Source organism: Equus asinus, chromosome 13 (assembly GCF_041296235.1).
Source record: "Equus asinus isolate D_3611 breed Donkey chromosome 13, EquAss-T2T_v2, whole genome shotgun sequence".
Classification (NCBI taxonomy): domain Eukaryota; kingdom Metazoa; phylum Chordata; class Mammalia; order Perissodactyla; family Equidae; genus Equus; species Equus asinus.
This window is the reverse complement of record NC_091802.1, coordinates 56,243,279-56,267,449: the sequence shown is the minus strand read 5'-3', so window position 1 is coordinate 56,267,449 and position 24,171 is coordinate 56,243,279. Positions and strand designations below refer to the sequence as shown.

Below are 24,171 nucleotides of genomic sequence, written 5' to 3'. Positions count from 1 at the left end.
CACCCCCGCCCCCCCAGCAGAAAAACCCTGGAAATCTCAGGAATTTGTCATTTTTATTTCCTGTTTTCAAAGCCAGAGGCAAACAAACATTAAGCAAATCCTAGGTGACGAGACAACTTAGAACAGCCACACACACCTTGACCTCCCCTGGGATTAGGAAAATGTCCTTTCTCTCCCTCTCCCTGCTTGCTGTTTAACTTGGGACTCAACTGGAACACAACTCTTCCCCAAACATTTTAAATCCAAAAAGACCGGCAGGGGGCACCCTTTCCTTCAGGTTCTGGCCACGCAGTCGAGGGCCCGGCAGGTGAAGGGCGCCAGGAGGCAGCCAGGACAGGCTCCTTGCTCTCCTTGGCACCTGCTGTTCCAGGGCCAGGGGGCCCAGTCTCTAACATACCCCGCCATGAACAGAGTTTCTGTGCCCTCAGCTTGAAACGGCTCCATCTAACCCAATAAACAACATAGGAACTCGCTAACCTGCTGGCAGGACTAACCCAAACTCAGCCCTCTGATGGCTGAGGCCAAATTCCTTAGCGTTTTGCTCTCTCCCCAGATAAGTGCTTTCTTGGGAAGTGGGTGGGGAGGCAACTGGGGCAGCAGCTGGGGAGAGGCTTTGAGGCGGGGGCCTCAAACGTTCTCAGCGGCAAAAACGCTCCAGCACACACTGGCGGGGGGCCGGGGAGGTCTCGGTGGACGAGAAGTACGGATGCGCGAGGGCGGCCTTGGCTGAGATCCGCCGGCTGGGGTCATACTGCAGCAGTTGCTGTGAAGGAAGGAGGAGAAGGAAAGAGACTGGACCTCGGTGTGGCCAGGGCTGGAGGGGAATTACCCTCCCAGGTCCCAGCTGGAGGGCCCCGAGCCCCAAAGGGCTGCCTTCAAACCCAGAACTGCACGAAGCTACCTCCCCCCAGCTTGCGACCCTGTTCGGGACACTCCCAGAATCTGGGGACAAAGAATTACTTCTAGTCCAGCCCTGTTGGATCACTCCCAGTTTCCTTTAAGCTACTGAGGCTGAGTCAGTCTCTCCCCTTCTGTACTGAGGTTTCCAGGCCACTCCTGGTTGAGACAGACTTCTATGTATCAGGAAGTGGGCCAAACCTGTCCAGGGTTTGGCCCACTTGGAATTGGGTAGGAACTCAGAATCCCTAAACCAGCCAGGATGTGGAAGGACCCACGGCCCCGGAGTAGCCAGGATGGAGCGCTAAGAGCCTTGGTTGGAAGTCTACACGGTCCCGCTGGTGCTGGGTTGGTAGACACACAGAGACTTCCCGAAAGCTGGACAGACAGCCTGAAGGTGAAAATACTGCTGTGCCTTCCTCTGACCCAACACCAGATTAAAGAGAGAAATGCAGCCCCAAGTCTTTGTGGGCAAGAATGGATGGCTGTGGGCCATCAGGCCTGGGCCAGCCCAAGGCGTCAAGATGATGGAACAGGAAGGGTGAGTGAGGACTGTGGCAGAGGCCTAGGCGGCAGGGAATGGCCTGTCGTGAACAGCCTCATGTGAGGAGTGACCGCTGCAGGGAACACTGAGACAGGAGCAGCTGCAGCCCCTGCCTGGGAAAGCTTATAGCTTACATAGGGTAATAAGGTCCACAGAGGAAAATCACCAAAAACACTAGGCAACTAAGAAAAAGGCAAGTATCACAGCATAAAAACAAAGCTAAGGAAGAAGTTTTAAAAGGGAAGATGAACATTGGACCTATCAGGGGAGAGGCCTCCAGGCTGAACAATCGATATGCCAGTTGTGTACAAGGGTCAGAAAAGAGACCTGCTGGGATTCAGAAGGAGCCAGGGTTCCATAAGAGGCTGGCTGACAAAGGCGACGCTTCTGGTGGGAGGAGCAACTGGAGCCAGGCGGCCTTTCTTGCCGTCGCCTGTCTCATACCTGTACCTACCATGAGCAGGTCCTGGCCCTCTGGCTGCAGATTGGGTACAATCTCCTCCAGCCTCTTCCTGGTCCACTTGGGGAAGCTGCCCTTATAGTCAGGCAGCTGGGTGACTCCTGGCCAGGTGGCTTCAGTGGGTGTCCCCAGGGTCCGAAAGATACGAAAGAGCTGGTCAATCTCAGAGTCACCAGGAAACAGGGCTCTGCGAGTCACCTGGAATGCAGAAGAGGAGAAGGTGTGGGTATGCCTGCATCCCTTGTCATACAAGGTATCCCTTGTCATACAGAATCCAATACCAGGTAAGAAGCCAGACCAGGGAAGCACCTTCAAGATGTCTTTCCCAGGGCTGTGCTAAGAACCCTGGCTTTTTCTGGAATAAACGCTGCTTCCCCACTCCTTAAACCAGTTCCAAACACCTTCTAATCTACCTCTAAAAGGAGAATCAGGGTCTCACCCCACCCTAATAGGACCCTGCCTGTGGCCTCCTTGTGGCCATGTTTGCCCCTTTCTCTACCATCTCTGCAAAGATGCAACCAATGCTCCAGACATCCACAGCCGTTGAATAGAACTTGCTGCCCAACAGAATCTCGGGGGCTCGATACCAGAGTGTCACCACCTGTAGGGGCAAGAAAACGGCATCATTCAGTGTGGCTGAGTGCACGGGTGACATCCCTTTGGCTGCCCTTCTCTCCCCTTTATCCTGCAGTACCTCGTGGGTGTAGGTGCGTAGGGGCACCCCGAAGGCTCGAGCCAGTCCAAAGTCAGCCAGCTTGATGGCACCCAACTCATTAATGAGTAGATTCTGGGGCTTCAGGTCTCGGTGGATGACCCGATGAGAGTGGCAGAAATTCACCCCCTGCAGCAGCTGGAAGAGGTAGCTCTGGAGCAGCAAGCAGGAGAAGGCGCCGGCTGAGCGGACGCGGGGCCGCCGAGCGGGGCCGCCGAGCGGGGCGGACGCTGCTCTTCCCTGTCCTTCCCTCGGTACCTTCACCAAGTGCGTGGGGAGCTCGGAGGCCGGGGTGGAGTCCATGTACTTCTTCAGGTCCTGGCTGAGGAACTCGAACACCAGGTAAAGCTTCTTCTCGCTGTGCACCACGTCCAGCAGCCTGGCCGGGGGAACGCCAGTCAGGCTGCAGCTCCCTGGCGAACTGGGACAGGCCCAGCTTCCCTGCCTCTTCCCCGCCTCACCTGACGATGTTGGGGTGCTTGAGCTCTTTGAGCAGGGAGATCTCCCTGATGGCGGTGCTTGGGACCCCCTCAGTCTCCCTGCAGGAAAGAAGGGCACAGCAGTGGAGGCAGGAGCCAGGAAGGGCCTCTGCCCGGGGGGTCACCTGTGCTCCTTATTGCAGAAGGATGGCCCATCCCCCAGCGCCGGGGCACTGTGCTCCTCGCCACACGTTTATCACCACCAGGGGCCCGGGACAAAGCCTGGTCGGGGTGAGGACGAGTGAGGGCGGCACCTCTGCGGCCGCCCCAGTCTAACGGGGCAGCACTGGGACAAGGAATTGAATGTAAAACCCCGACACGAGGGACAGATGGGGCAGCTCCTGGGGTTTCGGGGCACCCCTGGGTGGGAGTCTCAGGGGCCGTCCCAGCACTCACAAATCCAGCCTGATCTTCTTCAGGGCCACGAGCTGCCCTGTCTCCTTGTTCTTGGCCTTATACACCACCCCATAGGTGCCCTCTCCGATCTTCTCTACCTTCTGGAACACATCCATGTCCGCAGAGCTGCCCGGGAAACAGAGGGCAGCCGGGGCCTTCGCCCCTCACGCCCAGTGCCGCTGGGCCCCCTCCAGCCTCAATGGAGCACCTGTCCAGCCTGCGCCCAGGCTTCCCAGTTCTGGAGGCCTGTGCCCACAGGGCTTACCCTGCTCTGCCTGCCAGGCCACCCGGGCCCAGGCCCCGCTCCGCCCTCCACCCCAGCACATCCCTGGGAAGCTGGCTTGGAGCAGGACTGCCCCTCGCCCAGCCCAGCCCAGTCCAGCCCAGGCCCGAGCCCCCAGGCCTCCTGGCCCTGCCCGGCCAGGAAGGTGCCCGGCTACGGCGCGCAGGAGGGCCCAAACTTCTCAGGCCAGAGCCCCTGCCCCTGCCCAGCCTGGCCAGCTCGGTGGGGCGGAAGGTTGCCCAGAAGGGCTGCCTGAGAGGCCAGGGTCAGCTCAGGGCAGAGGTCGGGGGTCTGGAAGCGTTCTGTAGCCACAGTCCTGCCCTAGGCCGCACAGCCAGGGCCAGGGGCTAGGCCCCGCCGGGTTGTGGGCACTCGGCCTCCTGTGAGGGCAGAACCTGGGCAGGGGCAGCCGGTCTGCGTCCTGGGCCCCCCACCTGGGTCTGAGTGCCCCCAGCACCCTCCCCTCAGGCCCCCAGCCCAGAATTCACCAGAAACCCTGCGCTCCTGCAGCCTCACTGCCAGCAGACTGCCTGCTCGGCGGCTCCCCCTCCTGGCCCCTGCCGGCGCTGCACCACGTGCACTCAAACTCTCGCTGCTGAGGCCTTTATTCACGAGGACTTTCTGGAACCCTCCGTGACCCCACACGAGGCACAGCCCCCAGCACGCCAGAGCTCGGCGTCCTGCGGTCTCCTTGGGGGTCGGGGGTCTGTCAGGTTTTGGTGCTTGCTCTGTGGGTTCTCATTTCTGGGACAATCCCAAATTAATAATCCCTTCCCTCCTCTCTCTGGCTCCAGAAAAGGCCGTCACTCTGGGGAAGCTCCTGTATCTTCTCTGCAGCAGCTCTGGCATCTCCAGTGGGCTTGGCCCCAGGAGCCGCGGTCCGATGGGGGGGTTGCCAAGAGTCTCCATTTCCTACTGGCTGTTGTCCCTCTCTCGCTGGTACATCCTCTGCTCCCGGATGGCTTGTTCTAACAAGGGTAGATTCATTCCTTCCACACAAGTCAGCACGCGGGCCTTCACCACAGAACCTCCGTCTGAAAGACACAAACGCCAAGGTGCTAGCAGTGACTGACTGACAGCAACACACTCTACAGATGCACTCCAGCTGTTTTCCCTCCACTTGTTCTCAGTCCTGAGTTTTAACAGGGTGTTTGACAGGATGCAGGCAAGAAGGATGGCATCTAGGATGTTGGCAATTTGTCCACGTGGGCATCAGAACTGTGGGCCTGTCATGCACTACAGGGACATGTCTGGAACCTAGGGGGTAGCCCGACAATTCCACTCTTCATGGAGGAAGGGCCAGAAAGATGTATCCTCTGCTTCCCTCTTTTGTCATCTTAATTCCTGCCACCTTCTCTGTAGGTCTCAATTCCCTGGGGTTGAGGAGGGGTCTCAATCACCATCCTACTTCTCCATTTGTATCAAGGGAGGGGCCCTTTTGGCATCATAGGACCCAGTGGCATTAGCAATTGGGGCAAGGAGAACCCCATATTTAATAAATCCACGAGGAGGGTTTGGCCATATAGAGGCAAGTCATCCCACTCTGGACAAGGGGCTAGGGGGTCTTCTAGCAGATGCTGTGGTACCCTGATGCATTATGGAAAGATGTGTCAATGTTCAGGTGACATCAAACATGAAAGACATCTGGGGTTTGCCCTGATCATTTTTGATTTTATTTTTTTCACTCACTTTCTCTCTGCTCTCTGGGCACAGCAATGAATACATTCAATGTTCTAGGACACTATCCTGTCTCCTTTTGATGCCGTTTTAAGATAGCGGCTCTCCACTTAGACAAAGTCTGTGCCTAGCCTTCCTTCTGGCCTAGGCCATCTTATTGATTCAACACAGCCTGGGGGCGGAATTCAGAGCATCAGACTGTCTAGATTCCAGCTTTCAACTCAGGAAGATGAACTCGTTTGAAACATGAGGTCACCTGTGTGTTGTCTGCTTCTGCTGGCCCCAGCACTGCACAGCAGAGACTGCCTGGCCTAGAGTGGAGTGGACTGTGACAATATCTGGATCTGCTGATAATCAGTGTAGACTGCTGATTCTCATTCCTCAGGCCTCTTCTGGAATAGCTGGGTTATCTCTACTGATGAATCAAAAAGGACATTTGCCTAAACTTCACTTGGCAGTGAGAGGCCTGCTGCTGCCTTAGCCCTAAATAGTTTCCACAGAGCAGCTGCATGTGTTCAGAACGACACAGGGAAGCAAGGACAAAATCAAGGATCTCTAACTCACAGTTAAATGTTTCGAAATAGGATCCCTCGTCAAATGTTTCCAAACTCCCTGTATGAATATTTTCTTAGTTATTCCACTTAATTTCACAAAACTTTCTTTCCATTAATGCCTATCACTCTTTCCTCCCTCAGGCTGGGGAAACCCTCCCTTCTAGATTTATATAGTGGAACATGTTGTTTCTCCCTGGGAATGAAAAAGTTATTAAATATGGAAGTGAGCTTTAGAAATATGATTATCACAGGGACAAACTGGGCAATGGTGTTAGTCCATTCGTAAAATGTCCGTGTAAATGGAATGAGAAGAACAGTGTTTGAAGAAGAGCTGCAAGGAAGGGAGAAAGGTGTTTACGAACAAGATAGCTGGAGAAATAGTCATTTAGGGGAATTTCTTCTTGCAGATGCAAAGCACCTAGAGAAAAGAAGGGACTGAGTTACAAAGAGCAGTCAGGACACAGCGGGTTGAGGTGTGAGTAGGAGGCAAGAAAGGGGTGAAATGGAGAAAAGACCTTCTTTTAGGCAGTTTGACTGTGAAGGGAGGGAGGGGCATAGCCAGGTAGGGATACAGAGCAGAAGATGACATTATTATTGTTATGATTATTTAATATAGAAGAGGCCTGAGTGCTTTCTGTGCTGGGAGGGAAGAACCAGCGGTAAGGATTCAGTGGAGGGAGCACAGTCCTGCGGGAGGCCAGGCCGTGGATCGCAGCACGGGGGCTGTGCCTCAGGCAGGAGGGATCCTCTCCCTCCAGACTGGAGGAAAGGAGCTACTGATGGGTATGGCTGCATAAAGCTTTAGGGGGAGGGACATCTGCTGTGGCCTCAATTTTACCTGGGATGTAGGAGGTGAGGTTTTGCTGAAAGGGACAGGGCAGGTGATGCAGTAGGGGGTCTTATGTGACAGGTGAATGCCTGAAATGGCCGTTGTGGATCATGGGAGAGGGGGTGGACTGGGACACGTGGAAGGATTTCTAGGGCGCATGGAGGGCCCCAGTGAGATAAGAGACCTTAAAATCACTGTGCTAGGAATCCGAGGAGACTTGTGAACTTTCTCCATCAACGGTCGGGTGGGACCTGAGAGGGTGGAGGTTGGGGTTTCACCAGGCAGGAGTGATGGGAGGCAAGAGGTTGAAACTTCTGCCACGAAAGTGCTTGAAATGATAGTGAGGTCCAGCTGGAGGGGAGGAAAGCGCATGGGAGAGAGGTGGAAGAAACAGAGGAGTTCAAAGTCCACGGGTCCTGACAGGGAATGAAGAGGGAGAGGGCAGAAAGACACCCAGGGTGGAACTGCTACAGTTTCAGGTAGCAGAAGTAGGGCAGTTCTGGGTGGGGCCACGGGTGTGTGAGGCAGAAGTGGGACAGAGGGGCACAGTGGCAGAAGCGGCCTGCTGAAGAGGCGGAGAAAGGTGTTCAATGACAAACTTGAAGAGCCAGCAGGATCCCAGCCCCACCTCTGGGTTCTGCAGTGTGCATGGTTTGGGTGGCTGACCAGGCCTCCCCTGGGAGGGTGGGAGGAGAACTGCTCTCCTGGGAAAAAGCCAGGTTTCAGGCAAGTCCCAGAGAAGGTGAGAGCATAACAAAGCGGCTTGAAGATGGAGGAGCAGTGTTCCAGAGGACACAACAGGAAGGCTTGCGGGGCAGGAAACAGCAGTCAGGTGGAAGAAAACCAGACCAGGGCGGGATATGTGGGGAGAGCAGTAACCTTCTAGAGCGTCTAGAGCTGAGCTGGGGAGAGGCTGCCCCCCAATACCTTGGGTCCCAGACACGAAGCCCCCAGGCCCGGGGATGACGCCCAAAGAAGGCATCAACCAGCAAGATTCTGCACACAGCTGGCATTTCTTCATCTTTTTGGCCTCCTCAGCTAGCTCTGTGTGCAAAAATTTTAGGAAAGTTCTTCAGCTAGCCTGCTGTCTGTCCTCATAACTGCCAATCTTGCCACAGGGCAGGGCCCTCGTCTAGTTGACCTTTGTGTCCCCACAGGACTTAGGACCTGGGCAGACACACAGAGAAGGGGGTGTGAAAGCAGCTACGCTGTGCCAAGGCTAAAGGTCAGGGCCACTTCCGTGCTCAGCACACCCTCTGCCCCTCCTCATCGTCGTCTTTCTTTCCTTGTGTCAGTTGCGAATGATAAGCACGTATTACACAGAAATTAGAAACTTAGGGAAAAAAATTTTTAAGAAAGAAAAAAAAATACAGATCATGAAGGAAATAATGAGAAGTGGTAAACTAGCCAGAGCCCAGGAAGAATGCTGCTCAATCTGAGACTTATCAGGTTCAGGTTTCCTTTTTTCTTGGGGGGAATACTTCAGAGTGCTATTGTCCGTGCCTTCCCAGTGCGGCCCAGTGGAGGCACACGCCAGACTGCTCTGCTTTTGGTAGTGTTTGGTTTGATGGGGCAGGCCCAGGTGTTCTTGGGGTCCTGATCCCTGCACCACAACATTCCCATCGACCTTCCACCTAATGATTTTAGCAGCCAGCGACAGTGATTGATGTCTGGATTTATTTCATCAGGGCTTTTAAAGAGGTGACTTCTGAATTTAACCATTTCTCCTGTGTTTATTTATGGTGGTTCACCTCTAAAGAACCTACTCTCATCAACCATTTGGTTTCCCTAAAATACTATCCATTCAGAAAACAACAGGATAGATTTGAGGGAAAGAGCAGGTTTAATGCAACCAGGAGGAAGCAGTCAGTCAATTCCAGACTCAAGTTCTCCAATAAAAGGCATTAAAAAAAAAAGACAAAAGGGGGCTAGCCCTGTGGCTGAGTGGTTAAGGTTCCACGTGCTCCACTTTGGCAGCACGGGTTCAGTTCCAGGGTGTGGACCTATAGCACATGTCAAGGCATGCTGTGGTGGTGACCCACATACAAAACAGAGGAAGACTGGCACAGATGTTAGCCCAGGGACAATGTTCCTCAAGTAAAAAAAGAGGAAGACTAGCAATGGACGTTAGCTCAGGGACAATCTGCTCAGAAAAAGAAAGAAAAAAGGAAGACAGAACTGTTACAAGAGACTTGGCATATGTAACTCAAATGCAATGCATTGACTTTCTTTGGATGTTGATTTGAACTAACCAATTGTAAAAAGCCATTTTTTGGTATTCGGGGGAAGTGAACGTGAGATAAAGTATTAGATTATATTGAGGAACAGCTATTAATTTTGTTGGGCGTGATTGTCATAATGTTAGAGATACATTATTGATATATTTACAGGTAAATGAAATGATGTCAGATTTTCTCTAAAATACACCAGCAAAGTAAATAAATAAATGCGGGCAGTGGTGACACAAAACAGCGGAATGTGGACCACTGCCAAATCTGTGTGATGGGTACATGGTGGCTAAGTCTACCATTCTACTTCTGTGCACGTTCAATTTGAAAACATTGAATTGAAAAAATTATATGGATTGAATTTATAAACTTTTTTTCCCCAATTTTCTTCCCACAAATAATTCCAAATGTCCGTTCCAGGCCCTGCCCTCGCCCTGACCTGCTATCCCACCTTAGTTTCAACCCCTCTCTGTATTTGCAGTCGCGCCTTAGAGTTCCAGACACTGGGCAGTGGGTTCCTGCGAGCTCCCAGGACTCACCACAGAGGCTGGGAGGGCAGAGAAAGCCTCGGGTGACTTGGGCTGTAGTCAAGGTGGAAAGCAGTCAGAAAAAGGCTCTTTGTCCCCTTCTCACCCTCCTCCCGTCACCTCCCTCAGAATGACTATGAGGGCGGGAACTCTGTGAGCACAAAGGCTTAAGCCTGAATAAATCTTAATTTTCATTAAATCAAATATAATTAAAGTGAACACCATTTAATTACATTTTTTTCTGGTGCATTTCATCCAGAGTTAAAAACCACTGCGACTTTTGGAAAGTACGTCGGTAGTGTAAATCAAGAAACACGAATGCTTGTCTCCTTTAAGAGAGCAATTCCACTTTTAGGAAACTACCCTAAAGAAATATTCAGAAAATGACAAAGATTAGTGCACAAGGCTACGAACTGCAGCATTTTTAATAGATAGATAAATAGTTACGGGTTTTGGGGTTTTTTTTTTACCTTTTTTCCCTTCTGGCTATAAAAGCAATACATTTTCATTGTAAAATGCTAATAAAAGTAAAAGGAACCCCACAATCCCACTGCCTAGAAATAACTACTATTGACATTTTGGCAAATAATCTTTCAAATTTTTTTTGAGGAGGATTTGTCCTGAGCTAACATCTGTGCCAACCTTCCTCTGTTTTCTATGTGGGTTGCTGCCACAGCATGGCCACCAACAAGTAGTGTAGGTCCGCACCCAGGAACTGAATCCCGGCTGCCAAAACAGAGCACACCAAACAACCACTAGGCCATGGGGCCGGCCCCTCAAACTTTCATGTATGTAAAAAAATGTATATTAAACAAAAGTGAGATCATACAATACATATTGTTTTGTAAACTGCTTTTTCTTGGTAAGATATTGTGAACGTCTTTTCATGTCAATCGATACAAATTTATAACATCATTTTTAATGGCTGCATAATATTCTATTGACTGAATATACCATAGTTTCTTTAACCAATAAATGTACAGTATATTTATAAAAGCAAGAAGTGGAAACAATATAAATACCCAACAGCCATGTGAATTAGGATACACATCTAGTCTATAAAATGTTATATAGCCATTGAACACACTGAACACATATCTAGAAAAATTTTAAAGACATGAGGAAATACTTATGATAGAATGTTAAGGCAAAACAACCAGATACAACATTATATACTATGAACTCAACCGTGTAAAGGAAAATGGCCCAGGGATGGCTGGAATGCGAGTACCTAGGTTTTAAAGAGCAACCTTCAACTCTTGATGTCAGAGAGATTCTCCCAGCTTGCTTTTATTTCTTCCCTTGTGTTCTATTTCTCTTAACCCTGACTTCCTGGCCTGTTACTCCAGCCCTATCCTCTCTGAGCCCAGGTTTTCTCATCTATGAAGTAACGATAATAAGACAGATTAAGGGCTGGTGGGCAGATTCAAAAATATTTAAGCAAACCACCTGGTACCAGGCCTGGCGTGTTGCAGGTCTTCAGAAATTAATGGCATCTCTCCCCTCTTTCTTGCTTCCCTATGGCAGGTCTAACCTGAGCCCAATCAAGTCTGTTTCTCATGAGTCCTTGAACTTGTGGGCTGATTTGAAAGGAATGTTAACCTCAAAGAGGGACTCCTGTTGGGTTACAAGCCAGGCCCAGCCCTAAGTGAGTCACCCAAAAGATGCCCCACTCAGGACCCAGAGTGGAAAATGGTGTGCGAGGTCATGACTTACTCTTCTGGTGCTCGAGCTCCCCAAGGACCGTGTACAGGGAGCCCACCTGGGCTTGGAATGGCTCCACCAGCTTGGTGCAGACGAGGATCTGGTGCTGGTCAGACCCATGCTGAGCCATCAGGGTCACTCGGGACTGGGTCATGTCGTAGAGGCACAACCTGGAGGTCAGGGAAAGCGCGATCATTTCTATCCGTAGACAGAACCACCACTAAGCTCAAAAGGTTTTGAGAGGCCAACAAATCCAAGGGAAAATGTTCAGCTCACTCTGATCAGAGAAATAAAAATGGCAGCAACAAATCAGTGAAATTTTTTTCAGTCTATATTGTTGAGGTATAAATTGCAAGCATTAAAAGGCACCTATTTAATGAGCGTTAACAAAAGTATACACTTATGTAACCACCACTCAAGACTTAGTACATCTGTATCACCCCGAAAAGTTCCCTTGTGCCTCTTTGAAGTCTATCCCATCTTCCCACCCCAGGCGAGCACTGGTCTGATTTTGGTCTCCATAGATGAGTTTTCCTACTCAAGCACCTCATATAAATGGAATCAGACAGCATATATTCTTTCGTGTCTAGCTTCTTTCTTTCTTTGTGTCTAGGGTTCTGGTTGCTCCACATCCTCACCAGCACTTGGTATAGTCAGTATTTTTAATTTTAGTCTCTCTAGTGGGCATGAAATACCACATCATTGTGATTTTAATTTGCATTTCCCTGGTGACTAATGACGTTAAGCATCTTTTCACGTGCTTATTGGCCATTTGTGTGTGTGTGTGTGCATGCACATGAGGAATATTGGCCCCGAGCTAACATCTGTGCTAATCTTCCTCTATTTTATGTGGGATGCCACCACAGTGTGGCTTGATGAGCCAGGCTAGGTCCACGTCCGGGATCCAAACCTGCAAACCTCAGGCCGCTGAAGCAGAGCATGCGAATGTCACGGGGCCGACCCCCATTTGTAGATATTTTTTAAAAATCATTAAATGCTTTTTGCTTGCTTTTTGTATGATTGCTAACCTACGTATACCTTCTTTCGTGAAGTGTTCGTTCAAGTCTTTTACCTCCTCCCCTTTTTAACATTCTGCTAAGTATGCTTTTTCCCTCCAGTTTTATCAAGTTATAATTGAAGTAGAATAAACTATACATATTTAAGGTACATAATTTGACATTTAACATTGTATACACTTGACAAACCATCAGCACAATCAAGATAATGAGCATATCTTTTCATCACCCTGAGAAGTTCCCTCTTGTCCTTTTGTAAGCCTCCTGCCCCCCCCACCCAGGCAACCCCACTGATCTGCCTTTTTACATTATAGATTACTTTGCATTTTCTACACTTTTATATACAGAGAACCATACATGTAATTTTTTTTGGCCTGGTTTCTTTACTTTAGTATATTTGAGATTCATCCACGTTGTTGCATGTTGCAGTAGTCCATTCCTTTTCACTGCTGAGTAGCATTCCATTGTATGGATACACCACAGTTTGTTTGTTCATTCATCCAGATGGACATTTGGGATGCTTCCAGTTTCTGGCTATTACAAAGAAAGCTGCTATGAATATTCATGTACAAGTCTTTGTGTGGACATACGCTTTCATTTCTCTTGGGAAATACCTAGGAATAGAATGGCTGGATCACACGATAGACATATGTTCAGCTTTTTAAGAAACTGCCAAACTGTTTTCCAAAATAGTTGTGCCATTTTACATTCCCAACAGGAATGTATAAGAGTTCCAGTTGTTCCACATCCTCATCAGCATTTAGCACTGTCAGTCTTTCTAAATTTAGCCAGCTTCATGGGTAAGAGTATCTCCTTGTGGTTTTAATTTGCATTTCTCTAATGACTAATGATGTTGAACAACCTTTCATGCGTTTATCTCCCATCTGTATATCTTCTTGGGCAGTACCTCTTGAAATCTTTTGCTCACTTTAAAATTAAGGTTTTTGTCTTCCTGAGTTGTATAATTCTTCGTATATTCTAGATACAAATCATTTGTTGGATATATATAATATATAATATATATATACACACACATCCATCACACGTTTTCTCCCAGTTTGTGGCTTGCTTTTTAATTTTCTTAATAGTATCTTTCGATGAGCAGAAGCTTTTAATTTTGTTGAGGTCCAATATATTCATTGTTTTTCTTTGATGGTTTTTGCTTTCTGTCTCTTATCTAAGATATCTTTGCCTGTCTCAAGGTTGTGAAGATTTTCTCCTGTTTTCTTCTAAACATTTTATAGTTTTAGCTTATACATCTACAACCCAGTTCAAATGATTATTTTTTTTGTATGCTGTGAGGTAGGGATCAACGTGCTTTTCATCCCCATAAGAACATCCACTTTTTCCAGCATCATTTATTGACATGACTACCTTGCCTCACTCAATTACATTGACGTCTCTGTTGAAAATCAATAATTTTGGTTAAATAAATAGATTACGGTTAAATAAGTTGTGGCATATCTATGCAATGAAATAAAATGGATCTATTTAAAGTGATAATATAGAGCTACGTATCTTGCATGGAACTAGGTGTACCATACACAGTTAAGTAAGTAAGTAAACAAATAAATGGTACAATATAGTAATAGATTAGGATCTCATCTAGGTTAAAATATTTCTCCATGCGTGTACATGTACTCTCCAAGATGGTCCCCAATAATTGTCATCTCCTGGTACTCACATCCTTGTGTAGTCCCCTACCATCCTGATTAATGTCGACCTGTGTAACGAACAGGATATTGCAGAAATGACTGACAGTGACTTCTGCGGTTAGGTCATGAAAGGCATTTTGGCTTTTTCTTTCCTCTCTCTGTTAGATGACTCATTTTCGGGAAAGCCATGTTACGAGGATTGTCAAGCAGCCCTAAGGAAGTTCCTCCTACATTGTGAGGAACTGAGTCTTCTTGACAACAGCCAGCACTAACTTGCCAAACACATGACTGAGTCACCTTAGAAGCACATCCTCCAGGCTCAAGCAAGCCTTCACTGTAAGCTTATAAGTGAATCCGAGCCAGAACCACCCAACTAAGCCATTCCCAAATTCCTGACCCACAGTAACCATGAAATAATGCGTATTTGTTGTCATTCGAAGCTAGTGAATTTGGGAGTAATTTGTTACAGAGCAATATGTGACTAACACAGTATGTATTTATACACAGGTATTGTGCATATACACACCAACCCACATATACATATATACACACACACATGAAAAAGTGTGTAATCACCAAAAGGTTAGCAGTGGTCGTCCAGACAGTGGGATTATAGGTGATTTTTGCTTGTTATCTTTCTGTCTGTATTTTTTATAATGAATATATATTGATTTTTTAGCATATTATAAATAGGTAGACAAAATTACAGTAAAACTATTTTAATTGGTTTTGTTGGGGGGGAAAGCCATTTAAAGATCCCCCCACCATGTGAAAAAACAACCATTCTCACCTGCCGAATGTTCTCAGCGTGCCCCCATCAGGAACTTGGCCGGCACTGACCTCCCACGGAAAGTAATAGATCCCAGGTTTGGGCAGCATCATTATTCCTGTAACCAAATAGGTGAGATGGATTTTTGAAGATTCCTGACAAACCAAGCAGACCACGAGACAGAGATTAGCAGACGCCTGAGACCAGCAACACCTGAAAGGCTAGTTCCAGTGGGTGGTGTTTTAAAATTAAAAAAAAAATTTTTGATAGGTTATACATTCACATATTTTAAAAAACAAAACAATGTACGAAAGACCCATGCAGAGAAGTATTGTTGCCACTCCAATCCCTATGCAACCCATTTCCTCCCCAAGCCCCTAAAGCAGTCTGTAAAGGAGCAGATCGTAAGGTATGATCTCTGTTACCACTAATCAACTCTGTCATCAAAGTAGGAAAACACTCACAGGCAAAACATAAGCAAATGAGCACAGCTGTTCCTTCAAACTGTGTTTACAGACACAGGCGATGACCTAGATTGGCCGTGGCTGCCGTTTGCCAACCACTGCCCTAGAGGAAGCCATTTTTATAAATTTCTTATGTATCCTTTCCTTACGCAAATAAAAACAAATAGGAGGCTATATTTATTTTTCCTCTACGCTATAGCATACATACTGTTCTGCATCTTGATTTTTTTCACTCAATATATATATATGTATATATTCTTTTTAAGATTGGCACCTGAGCTAACAACTGTTGCCAATCTTTCTTTTTTCCTTTTCTGCTTTTTCTCCCCAAATCTCCCCCAGTACATAGTTGTATGTCTTAGTTATGGGTCCTTCTAGTTGTGGCATGTGGGACGCCACCTCAGCATGGCCTGACGAGCGTGCCCAGGATCTGAACCAGCGAAACCCTGGGCCACCGAAGCAGAGCCCGTGAACTTAACCACTCGGCCACGGGCCTGGCCCCTAGAATAGTTTTAGATTTATAAAAAAAAATTTGCAAAGATGGTACAGAGAGTTCCTATATACATAGGAACATCCATTTTTTCCGTATAATTAACATCTTACGTTAGTATGATACTTTGTCACAATTAAGGAACCTGTACAAATATGTTATTATTAACTCAACTCCGTACTTTATTTAGATTTAAGTTTTTCCCTAATATCCCCTTTCTGTACCAGGGTTCCCTCCAAGATACCGCATTACATTTAGTTGTCATGTCTCCTAAGACTCCTCCAGGCCGTGACAGTTTCTCAGGCTTTGCTTGTTTTCTGATGACCTTAACAGTTTTGAGGTATACTGGTCAGCTATTTTGTAGAATGACCTTCAGTTTGGGCTTGTCTGATGTTTTTCTCATGGTTAGACTGGGGTTATGGGTTTTTGTTAATAATTTTTAAAAAGAGAGGAGAGTGGTGAAATAAGTTAAATAATAACAATGCAATGGACACTCAACAGGCTTTGTAAGAAAATGAGATATTGTATGCACTCATATGGGAAGATCTCCAAGATATACTATCAGGAAACAAAGTAAGGAGCAGGTGTGTGCATATATGTACATTTGTGTGTGTGTGTGAGAGAGACAGACAGAGAGAGAACACTCTATAACATAAGGAGCCACATGTAGAAAATGTTAGAGAAGTGGGGATTCAGGAATAATTATTCAATGACAAAGGAATCCTGAAGGTGACAGCTGAGGGAGTCTGGAACTGGCCACCCTAAGATATGTCTGTTTAGCATGAGGATTATTTTGGACTGGTTGCTTTTACAAACTGCAGACATGAGAGAAACTCTGAAAAGTAGAATTTACATACCCTTTGTTAAGAGATATTTACATTTGTAAAGGAAATCTCCATCTGTAAAGGTGTCTCCCTCTCTGTATGAGGAGGAAGGGGGATGACCTTATCTCTAGAAACTCTTAATCAATGCCAAAGGCAAGGACTTAAATCTGCATCTTGTTTACTGTACTTGTGTGGTAATCTCCTGTAGCTGACTCCCCCGACCCCCAACATCCTCTCTTTCCCTTTAGCTGAAGATGATATTTAAGGTGGTGGCTTCAGCCATTTTGGCCAGTTGCTCAGCTTGCCTGGGCCTCTCCCACGTATACATGTTATAAAGCTCTGTTTAATTTTCTCCTGTTATTCTGTCTCATGTGAATTTAATTTGTTGTCTGGCCAGAAGAACCCACAGTGGGTAGAGGAAATGTCTTCCTCCCCTACACAGGCTTCAACTACTTTTTTTTTTGAAAGATTGGCACGTGAGCTAACATCTGTTGCAAATCTTTTTTTCTTCTTCTTCTTCTTTCTCCCCAGAGCCCCCCAGTACATAGCTGTATATTTTTAGTTGTGGGTCCTTCTAGTTGTGGCATGTGGGATGCCACCTCAGCATGGCCTGATGAGCGGTGCCATGCCCACGCCCAGGATCTGAACCGGCGAAACCCTGGGCCGCCATAGGCGAGTGCATGAACTTAACCATTCGGCCACGGGGCCAGCCCCTCAACTACTTCTTGATAGGACAAGTGGAGATATGAACAAAGAAAATGGTAATTAAATAATCCCAAATAAGATCCTTGCAGAGACCAGAGGACTTAGCTTTAGTCCAGAAGTTTAACGTGACCTAGAATCTTGCACAATTGGTTTCCATATCCTCTAATGAAGAGGTCATCAGGCAGTGTTATCAGTCAATGTTCAGAGGTCATTTCTTTTTTCTTTTCTTTCTTTTTATTGGCACCTGGGCTAACAACTGTTGCCAATCTTTTTTTTTTTTTTTTCTGCTTTATTTCCCCAAACCCCCCCGTACACAGTTGTATATCTTAGTTGCAGGTCCTTCTAGTTGTGGGATATGGGATGCCGCCTCAACGTGGCCTGATGAGCGGTGCCATGTCCGCACCCAGGATCCGAACCCTGGGCCGCCACAGTGGAGCGCGGAAACTTAACCACTCGGCCACGGAGCCGGCCCCTCAGCAGTCATTTCAAGACAGTGTGACCGCAACAGGTTTGGCAGATGCAGCGCAAGAGCAGCTGGCCGAGGCCCAGTCCTCTTCCCCAAGACACATGCCCTGCATTGTTGCACCAGAGACCTCAGCTGCTTCCGTCACGAGCAATGAGACAGCCTCCTCCTCATCTTTGGCATGAGAGAAGCAAAAAAACCCAAAACAAATCAAAAACCAGAAACTAGCCAAGAGGTTGTAGTGGTTCCTGTTTAGGTGGGTCCTCAGGAGGGAGAGGAAATAGGAACAGGCACAGGTAGGGGAAGTTTTAACCAGAACCAAGTCTTGTGGCTTTAATAGCACCTCCAAGCCACCCCTCCCTGTCCCTGAGCACCACCATCTTCCATCTGCTCAAGCCCAGGCCTCATTCTCGATGTCTCCCCTTCTCTCATCCAACCCATCACGAATCTCTATCAATTCTACCTCCGAATACCTATTGAATCTATGCACTTCACTCCATCTCCATGGTCAACACCCTGGTCTAAGGCTTCAGCAGCTTTATGACTGGTCTCTTTGATTCCACTCTTTTCCTTCTATAGTCCACTCTCTTCCTAACAACCAGAGTGCTATTTTAAGTAGGAAATATGCCATGGGCAGTATTTTTTTCCCCAAACCTCAAGTCTGAATCTCATAAAGCCTCTAGATCCAACCAACAGCTTACAGAAAATATAGAAACAGAGGAGCACATTAAAGACACCACAGAGATGGTAAAATCCAGACTGTGGGAAATTCAACTCGAACAATGACCCAGACTTTTCAACAAATAAACTGAAGAAAAAAACAATGTATAGTGGAAACCTATACATTAAAAGACTTAAGATTTTTATCAACCAACTGCAACGTATGGGTTTTGTTAGGACCTGGATTTGTAGACAACTTTTTATTTTTTTAAGGAAGATTAGCCCTGAGCTAACTACTTCCAGTCTTCCTCTTTTTGCTGAGGAAGCCTGGCCCTGAGCTCACATCCGTGCCCATCTTCCTCTACTTTTTACGTGGGACGCCTACCACAGCATGGCGTGCCAAGCAGTGCCACGTCCGCACCAGGGATCTGAACCAGTGAATGCTGGGCCGCCAAGAAGCAGAACATGCACACTTAACCGCTACGCCACCAGGCCTGCCCCTGTAGACAACTTCTTATGAAACAACTGGGACGAGACTGATTGGATCTGTGATGACAATAGGAATTTTTGTTTCTATTCCCAAGTGTGATAACGGTATTGTGATTGTGTTAAAAAAAATACTGAAAGTACTTCTGGATGATATAATATGGGATTTGCTTAAAATTAAAGTGGGAGGGGAGTGGGTGGAGGCATAGTTGACAATTGTTGAACCTGGGGAAGAGTATGTGGTTCACTGTATTATAACTTCTACCTTTGTACATGTTTGAAAATTTCCGTCATAAAACGTTTAAAAATGTAAGTCAAATCACATAAACCCATTGGAAATGTATTATTAAAGGCTTCCTATTTAACTAGCAAAACTAAAAGTCCTTACCTTGGCCCATAATGCCACGTGGGGCCTGCACCTGGCCTGCCCTTCTGCCCTTGTTTGCCGTCACAGCTCCTCCAGGTCTCGCTCACCCTCAGCACCTACACACTTGCTCTTCCTCAGACTCGAACAGTCTTCCCCACGTCTTCACATGGCTGCTTCTCTCCCCTCATCAGGTCCCAGATCATCTACCTCCTCCTCAGTGACACTTCCCTTGCCTACCCTACCTAAAACGGCCTTCTCTACCACTCCCAGTCACTCTATGCCCTCACCTTAATTGATTTTCTTTCTTTCCTTTTTTTTTTTTGAAGATTTTATTTTTTCCTTTTTCCCCCCAAAGCCCCCGGTACATAGTTGTATATTCTTCATTGTGGGTCCTTCTAGTTGTGGCATGTGGGACGCTGCCTCAGCATAGTTTGATGAGCAGTGCCATGTCCACACCCAGGATTCGAACCAATGAAACACTGGGCCACCTGCAGCGGAGTGCATGAACTTAACCACTCGGCCACAGGGCCAGCCCCTTGATTGATTTTCTTCATGGCAGTTTACTAAATAATAGAATTTCCAATATGTGACTTGTTTACTTGTTTCATGTCCATCCTCCCACTAGATTATCAGCTCCATGAGGGCAGAGATTCTGCATTATTCTTCAGTGTATCTCCTGTGCCCAACACACTGTCTGGGACATTATTAGATATTTATTGAATGGATGAATGTATTCATGAAGAAGAGAGTGGAAACCACAACCATCTAGCCCCACACTTGGCCTGGACACAGAGAACCCAAACTATACCTTACTGCCTACATCAGCGTGACTGTGTGGTCCTCTGCCTTCACTGGCACTTACTCTTGCTGACCATCCAGCCCAGGTAAATGGTTTGAACAACAGCCAGTTTGCCCACTGAGATTATTTGAATTCCCTCACCTTGCTGTTTCCACTGATTTTCAACTATTGTACAGTGGTTATAACCCAATCCTAATCAAGACTCTGAACTGAAGGACCCACCTTAAACCAAACTTCCAATTCTCAATAAATTCTGGCCTTGCTTTCTCCTCTCTGAGATACTGCCAAAGCTTTGCCAAGTAGTGTTCTCCTTTCTTAGTAAGCAATCAACTCAGCTTGTCTTATCAACAGGTTGTGTTGGTGATATTTGGAGAGCCTGCTTTTCACGAGAGGAATGGACTCCAAATAGTAGCCAAATTAAATATTTTAATGCCTGAGGGCATTACAAACAGCATCAGAAACACTGCCTTGCCCTGGTATATTGGAGCCTGAGACAAAAGGAACAATCAGGAATAGTGTGTTTGCCTTTATTTAAAATTTTGGTATTTTGTTCATCGTGGATTTTCTTGATTAATTTTTTTTAAATGGCACATTAAAATACTATTAACCTTGACTAGTGTAGGGGAGGAAGACATTTCCTCTACCCACTCTGGGTCCCCCGGGCCAGACAACAAATTAAATTCACATGAGACAGAATAACAGGAGAAAATTAAACAAAGCTTTATAACACGTATACATGGGAGAGGCCCAGGCAAGCTGAGCAACTCACCAAAATGGCTGAAGCCACCACCTTAAATATCATCTTCAGCTAAAGGGAAAGGGAGGATGTTGGGGGTGGGAGGAGTCAGCTACAGGAGATTACCACACAAGTACAGTAAACAAGATGCAGATTTAAGTCCTTGCCTTTGGCATTAAGAGTTTCTAGAGATAAGGTCATCCCCCTTCCTCCTCTACAGAGAGGGAGACACCTTTACAGGTGGAGATTTCCTTCACAAATGTAAATGTCTCTTAACAAAGGGTAACTTCTACTTTTCAGAGTTTCTCTCATGTCTGCAGTTTGTAAAAGTAACCAGTCCAAAATAATCCTCATGCCAAAGAGACATATCTTGGGGTGGCCAATTCTCCCACACTAGTTTTTTGGTGCTCCCTTAAATTGTGTCAGAGGTGAATGCCTCACTCATCTTACCCTATTCCTATTACTGTTGATGAGGACCAAGGCTGCCCCTGCCCCAGGGAGAGAATCCAAGGTGTCCTGCCCTACATACCCATCTATATCATCCTCCGGGAAGCATAGGACGTCCTGACCTGATATGACCTGATTTCTATCCAAAGTCATAGGACCACCCAATAACCAGACCCCACCTGCACTGATACCATTTTAACAATTTTTTTCATGATCTTTCCTTTGTCTTGTAAAAAATAACATACCTATGCCTTATAAATTTAGCCCTACCCTCAACTCATTGCAGCTCTTTACTGCCCATGGGTCCAGTCCCCATGTTACTCCATGCTATTCTCTGAATAAAAGAGCACTACTGCCAGACCTTGAGAGTCCAAGAACTCTTTCTTTTGCCTTCTCGCTCACCAAGCCCACGTCACTGTTACTAAAAACTGATGCAGTAAGGAACAGAGTACGAAGAGTATAGTTTTAAAAAACGGATTATTATGCTGTTTAAAATTACAACAGTAAATTAGGGAGAGAGAAAGAAGGGAATGGTGTAGCGTGCTATATCTTCATTATCATGGCTTGAAGTCAAAAGGTAACTAAAATGAACAAATTAAGAAATAACATACAAGTATCTTACTTAGCAATTTTTTAGGAATCAGAACTAAAAACACATCTGGTTAACAGTGGTTGCCTGAGGGCTGGCCCGGTGGAGGAATGGTTAAGTCCGCATTGTGTTTCAGTGCCCCAGGGTTTCACTGGTTCAGGCCACTTTGGGGAACCGTCCCACATGCCACAACTAGAAGGACCCACACCTAAAATATACAACTATGTACAGGGGGACATTGGGGAGAAAAAGCAAGAAAAAACAAAAAAGAAGACTGGTAATAGCTGTTAGCTCAGGCGCCACTCAAAAAAAAAAAAAAAGTGGTTGCCTCTGAGGAAGGGGAACTTTTGCTTCTCATTACAAATCCTCCGTTTTTTAACCGTGTGTATTTACTACTTAGATGATGACGATGATAATTGTGAAAAAAGTCTGGATTCCATGATCTCTAAGCACACTGCCACTTGATCACATTCTAAACCCACGCCCACCCCATAAACAGGGAGGAGCCCCTCGATCTCATTCTAAACCCACGCTCACCCCATAAACAGGGAGGAGCCCCTCGATCTCATTCTAAACCCACGCTCACCCCATAAACAGGGAGGAGCCACTCGATCTCATTCTAAACCCACGCTCACCCCATAAACAGGGAGGAGCCCCTCGATCTCATTCTAAACCCACGCTCACCCCATAAACAGGGAGGATCCCCTCGATCTCATTCTAAACCCACGCCCACCCCATAAACAGGGAGGAGCCCCTCGATCTCATTCTAAACCCACGCTCACCCCATAAACAGGGAGGATCCCCTCGATCTCATTCTAAACCCACGCCCACCCCATAAACAGGGAGGAGCCACTCGATCTCATTCTAAACCCACGCCCACCCCATAAACAGGGAGGAGCCACTCGATCTCATTCTAAACCCACGCTCACCCCATAAACAGGGAGGAGCCACTCGATCTCCTTCTAAACCCACGCTCACCCCATAAACAGGGAGGAGCCACTCGATCTCCTTCTAAACCCACGCTCACCCCATAAACAGGGAGGAGCCCCTCGATCTCATTCTAAACCCACGCTCACCCCATAAACAGGGAGGAGCCACTCGATCTCCTTCTAAACCCACGCTCACCCCATAAACAGGGAGGAGCCCCTCGATCTCCTTCTAAACCCACGCTCACCCCATAAACAGGGAGGAGCCACTCGATCTCCTTCTAAACCCACGCTCACCCCATAAACAGGGAGGAGCCCCTCGATCTCCTTCTAAACCCACGCTCACCCCATAAACAGGGAGGAGCCACTCGATCTCCTTCTAAACCCACGCTCACCCCATAAACAGGGAGGAGCCCCTCGATCTCATTCTAAACCCACGCTCACCCCATAAACAGGGAGGAGCGCCTCGATCTCATTCTAAACCCACGCTCACCCCATAAACAGGGAGGAGCCCCTCGATCTCATTCTAAACCCACGCTCACCCCATAAACAGGGAGGAGCCCCTCGGTCTCATTCTAAACCCACGCTCACCCCATAAACAGGGAGGAGCCCCTCGGTCTCATTCTAAACCCACGCTCACCCCATAAACAGGGAGGAGCCCCTCGATCTCATTCTAAACCCACGCCCACCCCATAAACAGGGAGGAGCCACTCGATCTCATTCTAAACCCACGCTCACCCCATAAACAGGGAGGAGCCACTCGATCTCATTCTAAACCCACGCCCACCCCATAAACAGGGAGGAGCCAATCGATCACATTCTAAACCCACGCCGACCCCATAAACAGGGAGGAGCACCGGCAATCCCACACCCAGCTCAGTCTACGCCTTTTGCAGCAAAGATGCCATTATCTTACGAAACGATAACTGGAGCCTAGTGGGACTTTTGTGCCCGTCCTTTTATTCTCCCACCTGGGAGAACTTCGGAACTCCTGCGACCTCTCCTAGCAACTCCACAGAGGCCAGAACCTCACCACCCCGAGGGCCTTGAGTCTCCCTCCCACTTTCATTTCCTGGGAGACCTTTGTGAGAGGACCGGAAGTGGTGGGGCGTGCAAGTCCCAAGGCGCAGGCGCAGTCCTCGTCAGCCTTGTTGTCCCGCCGTTTCCCAACTCCCCGCCAACCTGTTTGGGTGTCTCGCGGCCTAGGGTTCCTTCTGTCCGCCCCGCGTGATCACGTGATATGGGAGGGACGGGTTACCAAGGGCGCCTCGCTATGCCACCCAGGACAATTTCTTGACCTTCTTCTGGGGTCTCCTTCTGGGGGGCCGCTCTGGGGCTTCCCTGGCCGAGAGCAAGGAGCTCGCCCGCCTCGCGGCCGGCTGCGGTCACGGCGCCCGCGCCGGTGCCCTCTCTGTCTCTGCCTCCGCCTCCGCCTCCGCCGCGGCCGGTCACGCGCCGGGAGGCCGCGGGGAGGGAGAAGGAGCG

The 24,171-nt window shown here is 47.6% G+C and overlaps 2 protein-coding genes across 6 annotated transcripts; both read right to left on the bottom strand.

Annotated features, from left to right (window-relative positions):
• Window positions 1-39: 39 nt before the first annotated feature.
• Window positions 40-4,394, bottom strand: CDK3 (cyclin dependent kinase 3). 2 transcript variants are annotated; one of them, XM_014839870.3, is made up of 8 exons: window positions 4,260-4,394; window positions 3,489-3,614; window positions 3,075-3,152; window positions 2,872-2,992; window positions 2,596-2,766; window positions 2,401-2,502; window positions 1,896-2,099; window positions 40-763 (listed from the first exon to the last, which is right to left on the bottom strand). In XM_014839870.3, the coding sequence occupies exons 2-8, from the start codon at window positions 3,602-3,604 to the stop codon at window positions 638-640; spliced, it is 918 nt and encodes a 305-aa protein (XP_014695356.1). In that variant the 5' UTR covers window positions 3,605-3,614; window positions 4,260-4,394; the 3' UTR covers window positions 40-637. The 2 variants fall into 2 exon arrangements, with proteins under 2 accessions (XP_014695356.1, XP_014695357.1); XM_014839871.3 differs by lacking the exon at window positions 4,260-4,394 and having other exon boundaries at window positions 2,596-2,751; window positions 3,489-3,741.
• On the bottom strand, window positions 4,359-24,118 carry TEN1 (TEN1 subunit of CST complex). 4 transcript variants are annotated; one of them, XM_014839876.3, is made up of 4 exons: window positions 23,985-24,118; window positions 14,752-14,848; window positions 11,303-11,460; window positions 4,359-4,805 (listed from the first exon to the last, which is right to left on the bottom strand). In XM_014839876.3, the coding sequence occupies exons 2-4, from the start codon at window positions 14,841-14,843 to the stop codon at window positions 4,684-4,686; spliced, it is 372 nt and encodes a 123-aa protein (XP_014695362.1). In that variant the 5' UTR covers window positions 14,844-14,848; window positions 23,985-24,118; the 3' UTR covers window positions 4,359-4,683. The 4 variants fall into 4 exon arrangements, with proteins under 4 accessions (XP_014695362.1, XP_044600897.1, XP_014695360.1 ...); XM_044744962.2 differs by having other exon boundaries at window positions 23,869-24,006; XM_014839874.3 differs by lacking the exon at window positions 23,985-24,118 and adding an exon at window positions 23,768-23,905.
• Between the last annotated feature and the right edge of the window lie 53 nt (window positions 24,119-24,171).

Bases quoted from the DNA above. Each gene is read 5' to 3' on its own strand.
- CDK3 (XM_014839870.3), bottom strand. From the start codon at position 3,604: ATGGATGTGTTCCAGAAGGTAGAGAAGATCGGAGAGGGCACCTATGGG. The intron at 2,503-2,595 runs GTACTGCAGGAT...TTGCCCCTACAG, and splicing joins TACGCACCTACACCCACGAG to GTGGTGACACTCTGGTATCG. The intron at 2,100-2,400 runs GTAGAGAAAGGG...TCTGCATTCCAG, and splicing joins GTTGCATCTTTGCAGAGATG to GTGACTCGCAGAGCCCTGTT.
- TEN1 (XM_014839876.3), bottom strand. From the start codon at position 14,843: ATGATGCTGCCCAAACCTGGGATCTATTACTTTCCGTGGGAGGTCAGT. The intron at 11,461-14,751 runs GTGAGAATGGTT...CCTGACCTCCAG, and splicing joins ACGCTGAGAACATTCGGCAG to GTTGTGCCTCTACGACATGA. The intron at 4,806-11,302 runs GTAAGTCATGAC...TGTGTCTTTCAG, and splicing joins GGAGCTCGAGCACCAGAAGA to ACGGAGGTTCTGTGGTGAAG.